The sequence below is a fragment of the Urocitellus parryii genome, chromosome 3 (assembly GCF_045843805.1).
Source record: "Urocitellus parryii isolate mUroPar1 chromosome 3, mUroPar1.hap1, whole genome shotgun sequence".
Lineage (NCBI taxonomy): Eukaryota > Metazoa > Chordata > Mammalia > Rodentia > Sciuridae > Urocitellus > Urocitellus parryii.
This window is the reverse complement of record NC_135533.1, coordinates 58,740,141-58,747,866: the sequence shown is the minus strand read 5'-3', so window position 1 is coordinate 58,747,866 and position 7,726 is coordinate 58,740,141. Positions and strand designations below refer to the sequence as shown.

General features: G+C 39.1%; 1 protein-coding gene across 1 annotated transcript in view; it reads right to left on the bottom strand.

Annotated features, from left to right (window-relative positions):
* Positions 1-2,047: 2,047 nt before the first annotated feature.
* Positions 2,048-7,726, bottom strand: part of Ccdc146 (coiled-coil domain containing 146) — a 103,935-nt gene continuing 98,256 nt past the window's right edge. Inside the window, exons 15-18 of the mRNA XM_077795972.1 lie at positions 6,657-6,785; positions 5,729-5,866; positions 3,911-4,159; positions 2,048-2,264 (exon numbers count right to left, since the gene is read on the bottom strand). Coding sequence (XP_077652098.1) covers positions 2,061-2,264; positions 3,911-4,159; positions 5,729-5,866; positions 6,657-6,785 — 720 coding nt within the window. The 3' untranslated portion in view covers positions 2,048-2,060. The remainder of the gene's footprint in view (positions 2,265-3,910; positions 4,160-5,728; positions 5,867-6,656; positions 6,786-7,726) is intronic.

The window sequence follows — 7,726 nt, the reverse complement described above, 5'->3', positions numbered from 1 at the left end:
AATCTTGAGTCCATGAACATGTTCCTTTAGTGTTCCCCAGGACACCTTAACTGGCTGTACCATTTTCTGTTTTTCTCTCTTACAGTGACTTAATTCTGATCCATAAATCAGTTGCTTCTGGGACTCAGCTTATAATGCTTTTTTTCCCCTCTTCAGTATTCTTGTGAAAATTTAATGATTATAAATGTCACCAATGATTATTCAACTTTTTTTTTTGAAGAAAAGTCACCATTGTGTTCTAAAAATTGCCCTCTCCTATAGAATTTCCTCTTTTGTTCAAACACTTCATAGTCACCAATCCTCAAGATCTTGGAGCCAAATCAGCAATGCAGTGCCGATTCTTTTGAATGAGGTCTTTTTTGAATTGTCATTGCCTAAAGCCTAATTTTTCACACACATATTTAAGATAAACATTAGTTTGATCCTATCAGTTTGCTCATAATCATTCAATAGCTTGCTATTCAGTAAAAGAAAATTCAAACTCCTTAATGTTCAACTTTTCCAAATCCTGACCCTGTATACCATTAGCATTCTTTTACAGGTAGGCCAGCTCACTGGGACATGAATACAGCTTTTTAAAGCTATTTCTCTCACTTAAAATCTCTCTCCACCTGTTAAAATCTTTTTCATGCTTAAGGGCCAGATTAGAAGTTCTGTTTGGGGCTGGGGCTGTAGCTCAGTGGCAGAGCGCTTGCCTAGCATATGTGAAGCACTGGGTTTGATCCTCAGCACCACATAAAAATAAACAAAATAAAGACATGCTGTCCACCTACAATTACACAAAATTTAAATAAGAAAAAAAGAAGTTCCATTTGAGTGTAATCCAGGTCATTTCAACACATGGTGGCACCTACCTTCTCTCAATCAGTAGTATACATTATAATGGTTAAATATCCATCCCTTGTGATTTTTTAAAAGGTGTTTCCTTTTTTTTTTTGGTGTTTGAACTTCAAACATTTAAAAAAAATGTTCTAATTAGTTATACATGACAGTAGAATGCACTTATGGTGTTTAAACTTATGCGCATATTGAGTCCTTAAAGAGATTACTAGTTTCTACAACACAGCTCTCTTTAAGTATATAGCATTCATTTATTAACTGCATGGTTGATACAGTGTTACTTATCAAAGGCACTCCCAAATAATTACTTTATAATAACTCTGCAAAGCAATTAGGTTAGATTTGGGACTCAGAATGAGAAGGAAATTAAATTTTCCAATTTGACAAGATAGGGGCTTAGAACAGAATATTTATCCAAATAAAGGGATATATTTCTCATTCCAAGAGTTGTGAAATGAAATTTATAATTACTACCAGTGACTATAAAAACATAATGTTTCAACCTAGTTGTATATTCTTGTATATGAGAAATCAGAATTAGGAAAATACACTTGGTGAAATACAGTAATATTAGAGTAGTAAGTAGAATTGGCCTCATTTTCAGGTCTTCTCTCGCACATGCAAAACCGTAAATATAGTATTTAATTTGAGATTTTGATAAATCTATTATTAGAGCTTAAAATAATCATTTGATTTACAGATAATGTGAAAAATCCGGATTCATAAGAAAGATAGATTAGGACATAAATATTTGTGTGGCAAAAGGATTCTTGTGAAAAAGAATCACTATAACATCAAAAAAGACAAGCTTGGCTACTGCTTCTTACCTGATTTAGATTTACTAACATGACCTTCAAGTGCCACCTCAACAAACTTGAGTTATGCTTTTGGATCCTTGGGATATCTTAAATTCTTTTTCAACTGCATACATGGAACTTAATTCTGTACTTTGATGAAAAGTTATTTTATTCTGCACTTGCCTACTACATATTTCCGAAACTATGAAGAGTGAAAAATACACGAGTAATTAAAATATTTGCGTTGAAGTGTGGGGCAATTCTGTGTCTTTCTCAACATCATGTGAAACACAGAAGTTGGTTAGTGTAAAAAGAACCAAGTTGTACTGTTGCTGGTTGCGCTTCATTGATCTGCAGTGTGAGAATGATGATGCTCACGTGCTCTGGCTGTAGAAATGAGGAATCCTGGATTGGTCTACACATTCAAATTTCAATTGGCTTTATAACAGGTTTCCTTATGTGCCTCATATTGGATCCAGGTTCACTGGGCTTAAAAGGAGCCAGAGCACCGTATGGCTTTGGCACGGGAAGAGTGGCGTCTGCTTCCGGAATGTAGGCATTTGGGCGCTGCTCCGCTGATGTGTAAACACCATTGGGCAGCAGTTGATTATCTCTTTCTCGCAACTCCTGCAAAGAATCATTTTCTTTCAGTTTTCTGAAAACTCTAAAGTTACCCCACCTTCAGATCCCCAAAGACACAACTGAGTCTGAGCAGCCTTATGCTGTGCTCAATGATCTGCCCCCCACATTGCAACTCACTGCTATGGGATGTATTGGTTAAGCATCATGATGAGGCTGAGGCTTAGGGTTTATCAAAAACTGCTTGTTGGGTTCTAGATGCACTGCATTCCAACCTCAGTCTCTCATCAAGAGCTAATTATTTCTGCACTTTTTACAAAGGCAGAACAGTAATATTTTCTTTGCTAAGTGACTGATGAGCAAATTTACAACAGACTAGACAATAAATGGAACCACAAGAGAGAAATGGTCAGCAGTTTGAGCCTCAAGGTCTTCAATATTTCTGCCTGTGCCTCTGGACAATAATCTTAGGGCACTAATATAAAGTCTACATGATGAAGAGTATAGTCCCAGGAAAGTATAGCCCTGGAAAGGCTCATCCCAGATGGTATGGAAATTACAAATCAGACCCTGTGCTCTGTAGTCCTAGTACGGATTCAGACTGTATATTTTACTTGGCTTAGTGATAAATAGTGATCCTTTTAGGGACATTCACTTGACAGTCTGATTTGTATCCCAGGATGCCATCTACTTGGCAGGAGATGCTTGATTCTAATCTTAATCTACTGAAAGCTTATGAGGGTAGACAGAAGAACGGGGCACCAAACTTGTATATGGATTCAATGGTAGAAAGAGACTTAGGCTAGAGGTGGGAGAAGAAAGGAGTGGCCTGGAGGCCTGTGATGCATACCAGGTGTGATGTCTGTAGAAGGCAGTGGCAATCACCTTGATATGCATGATATTGTGGAAGTTTACAATGTGCTGTGAACACAGAAGAGGCAGGTATCTGAGCAAGGGTGTGAGAAGAAAGACTGGAGACCTTTGGACGAAGCCAGTGCCATGCTGGTGGGAGCCCTGGGAGTAGAACTGGGAGGGGACTTGATGCTTATCGAGTGTTCTTCAAGTGCACTGCTATACTTTGACTTATCTATGTAATATAACAAGTTTCTTTTTAATGTATTTTGGGACTGTGTGTAGGAGAGGAAGACATTTTTCATAAATGGGCTGAGCATCCCTAACCCCAAAACCTGAAATCCAAAAATACTCCAAAGTCCTAACTTTTTGAACACAGGATGTCACAAGTATAAAATTCCACAGCTGACATCACCAGGTGTTATAGTAAAAACTCAGGCTGTGTGTGCAATGTACATATTAAATATAAATAGGTGCTATACCCAAGATAGCTCATTATGTATATGCAAATATTCTGAAATCTGAGAAAAATCCAACACACTTTTGGTCCCATGCATTTTGAATAAAGAATAGACCACCTACATAGGAAGACTGGTTCCCAGAAACAGCCCTTCCTGGCACACTTAAATTTTTTTTTTTTTTTTATTAATCCAGGGGTGCTTTACCACTGAGCTACATCTCCAGTCCTTTCTATTTTTGAGAAAAGGTCTGGCTAAGTTGCTGAGGCTAGCCTCAAACTTGGGATCCTCCTGCCTCAGCTTCTTCAATTGCTGGGATTACAGTGACTGTGTCTGGCCTTTCTTGGCACACTTTACAAATGCAATATGGGAGCCAAAGCTTACCCGAAACTTTTCAGTGAGGGCCATTTCATACATTTGTTCATCTCGAAGTACCTTCATCCATTCTCTCTCAATGTCTTTATTGAGTGGCAAACCTTTTTCTAACCTGGAATTGCAATAAAAGATGAATTCTTCTTTCTCTTTGACTTCCTTCTGGAGTTCAATGGTCAGGGCTTGTTTCATGGACAGCTCAGCAACAAGAGCCATCATTTTTTCAGTAACATCTTTGATCCTTTTCTGATAGCCATTCATCTAGAATCAAAGAGCCCAAGGTTTAGTCAATAGGTATATTCCATGAAGACTTGAGGAAAATGGCAGTCTGTTGGCTATCTGTAATGGTGTGTGTGTGAGGGGGGCAGCATTCTTACCTGAAGGAAGGAAGGTTTAACAATTTATGGAAAATAAGAAATGAAAGAGACTTCAGGGATTAAGCCCAACACCCTGGTATATGAAGAAAAAAATGTTTATCAGTTACTTGATTTTGCAGTGAACAGCATGGAGGGGAAGTTTAATGTCTGCTTTTAAGAGGTGAGAAAGAGAGATGAGAGAATGGTCTTAATGCTTCAGTTCTGGCCGAAGTTAACATTTTGTATCTTACCCAGCTATGCTAGAGCTTTCCTGGCCATGTCAAAGTGGTCACTATTATCATTTCTCAGGTACCTTCCAGGGAGACATTGAGCTTTGACAAATAAGCCCTCATTTAAAAAAAATGACTTTTCCTCAAGAAGGGAAATTTATTTTGCAGAAGGAAACACGAGGTGTGCAAATTCATGAGCTTAAGTAAGTATTAGTGATTATTTTATGAGGTAAGCTGTGAACTATAGAGCTGCCACTGGACAGATCAGTCTATTAGAAGTGGCCAGAGGACAAATATAAAAACCAAATAAAAATGAAAGTACCCTAAGATTTACTATCTTTCCTATTTGGTGTGCCCAAGCTTTCTAGAACAGGATTACTTATTCATGAATGTTTTTCTAGAGTCTAGTACTTGTGGGACACTGGGGAAACTTAAGAATGAGAAACTATTGCTGCCTTCTAGAGCCCACAATCTGGGATATAGACACCACCATTATCTGTCATCTTCCGTCTCCCCTGCTGAACATCATACAAGGTGGACAAGGTGTCCCTTCCTCTTTGTTTTTGCCCTCACAGCCTAGCATGAGAGTAGCACAAAGCAAGAGTTCAGTGACAGTGGCTGAGTGACTGAAATCCCTGTGTTGGCGAGAAGCTGCCAGGGATTACAGGGGCCAGTGAATGACCGATCTTCTCATTGCTCAAGGTGATGAGTCTAGTCCTGATATGTCTGAATCCCCAACCTCCCTTCCTGTGACTGCAACTTTTAGCATAGCTTTTAGCAGTTCCGCCCCCAGTAATTTTGAAGCTCCATGTTATTGGCCTTTCCTCGTTGGTAGTGGCTGTACCTCATGGTGTAGTCAGCCTGGGTATAGTGTGTCTGTTCTGCTCTTCAAGAAAGCCGAGTTCAGAATTGAAGCCTTTCCTACAAACCACTGGATAAGTGAGGCCTTCTGTTCAAAAGACATTAGGATTTAATTTTGTGCATGAAATACAAAGAAAACAATTTTCATACTTGAGTGGTTGCCTGATAACTTATTTACTATTATTGAAAAGCTTAGATTTTTCTCATTGTAAAATTAATTCATTCAAGGAACAAGACAAACTTGTTTTGGACAATTCGGAGTCATTTACAGTTTTTTGTTTCTCTAATCTCTCCAGTGCTTCTCTCAATAAACCAAGCAACCTGGAAAATGAGAGCTAATAAAGGAGTAGGGGCAGAAGAGAGAGGGTGGGTTTCAGGCAGACCTTCTTGGCTAAGAGCAGCGTGTCCTGCTTGCAGGCCTCAGTTTTGCTGCAGAGCCTGTCTGTAAGTCGGGAGACCTGTTCGAAGATGAAATCCTTCTCTAGTAACTTCTCCTCCTTCTTGGCCAACTGTAGTTCCAGCTGTTGAAAACAATTTCAATAGAAAGAAAAAAGAAAACACTCATGCAAGGCACAATCTTCTTTCCTAATTGGAGTACTACCTGACCCCCACCCCACCCCCCAGTAGTGCAGAGACGTTGCTTTCTCAGTTGTTGCAAGTTTTTGGAGATTGGGCCAAGTCAAGACTTCCCATGCCCCAACCCCCTCCAGATAACTCTGGGAGTTCTTCCCTCCTGGTGGACTAGGGTCCAGTTCCATCAGGCGTCCACAGTTGTAATAGTTGAGTAGTTGCTTGCCAAATGAAGCTCCAATGTTTTGAAAAGCTTAGGTTTTCTCATTGTAAAATGAATTCATTCTGAGAACAAGGAAAACTTGTTTTGGACAATTCTCTCAGTCTTTTATAGTTTGTTTCTCTAGATGTAAAGCCTAATCTCTCCAGTGCTTCTTTCAATAGCTCCAGATAGCACTGGAAATTCTTACCTCCATGGTCGACTTTGGACCTCTCAGCTCTGCCCAGTATACAAAATTTTCATTCTTTTGATCAGTAAGACAAATTGATCTATTCATTCAAGAAGTCAAAATGGTTGCTTTTAGCTCTGAGGGAATGGTGTCTTAGGAATCTTGAAGGCACTGGACTTTTACTTTTGGTAAGTGTCTAAATCCTAGAAATTTTTACTAGGTTACAGTAAAAGGACTCTGAGTGGCTGGAATAATGGATAGGTCTCTCAGCATAACAGGAAACAGGACCACAGGTATCTCTGAAACTGTACACAAGAGGCAAGTAGATGCAGTTTTAAGCAAGGCTGTTTACCTCATCTAATTTTTTGATCATTTCTGCTTCGGTCAGGTCCTTCCCTCGAAGGAGACGTATTCTGTTTTTATCCCCAGGATTTATAAACTGTTTCTCCAGGTCTCTTATTCTGTCTGTACACTGTGCAAACTGTTAAATAACAAACAAACATTAGTTTTAAAACTAACTCTCCAGCTCAGTAAATCTTAGGCTTGTGTGGCCAGGGTCTCTAGAGCCCTTTAGTAGGCCCAACCCAGGCAAGGGTAGAGGAGAACTGTTTTCTTAACACCCATAAGTTGGGACTTGTGGTTAACAGTGTTTCTGTTCACTCATGGGACCATGAGGATGATGCCTTGGGTTGACTATGCAAGACAAGTCTGGCTTCTGAGTCAGAGAAAAAGCCGAGTTCACAAAGAGCCCTTCGATTGCTCCCCATTTTGTGTGGGATACTGCGTGGTTGCAGGACTCAAAAGTATACAGCCTATCCTTTTGTGTTGCAGGTTGTTACAGAGCCCAGGGTAGCTAGCATATAATATGCTGACTCCACTTTAAAACCATTTGCTGGCAATAGGCTTAATGGCATCCTCCAAAAGAAGAAAGTTGTTAATTATGGGGTCACACAGTGAACACTCTTAGCATCAGTCATGTGTAATATTTTTGTTAAATCTCTAATATAATGCTTTATATATCAATTTGTGTATATATTTGTTGAATCATTGAAACTTGGAGATAGATGAAGAAACAGGACTACACTCAAACAGAAATGATAGGCACACTTAGTTTTTTTCTTTATAATGAGAGGTGTGGACCATGGTGACAATCAAGAGGCATTATTTCAACTTTCTACTGAAGGCTTATGTGATCAGGCAAATAATTTCTCTGAACCTTAGTTTCCTTGATGGTCACATGGGAAGATAAGGCTCAATTGATAGAGTTGATCCATCAAATGAGATAACAGATTTGAAGTATATTACAACATGCCCAAGAGTGGCACAGATAGGATTTTAAAAATTCCAATCAGTGCTGCTCCTCCTCATAAAATTTTTTTAATGGTAATATTTTTTTTCCTTCCTCTCTACATTCCTTAATAG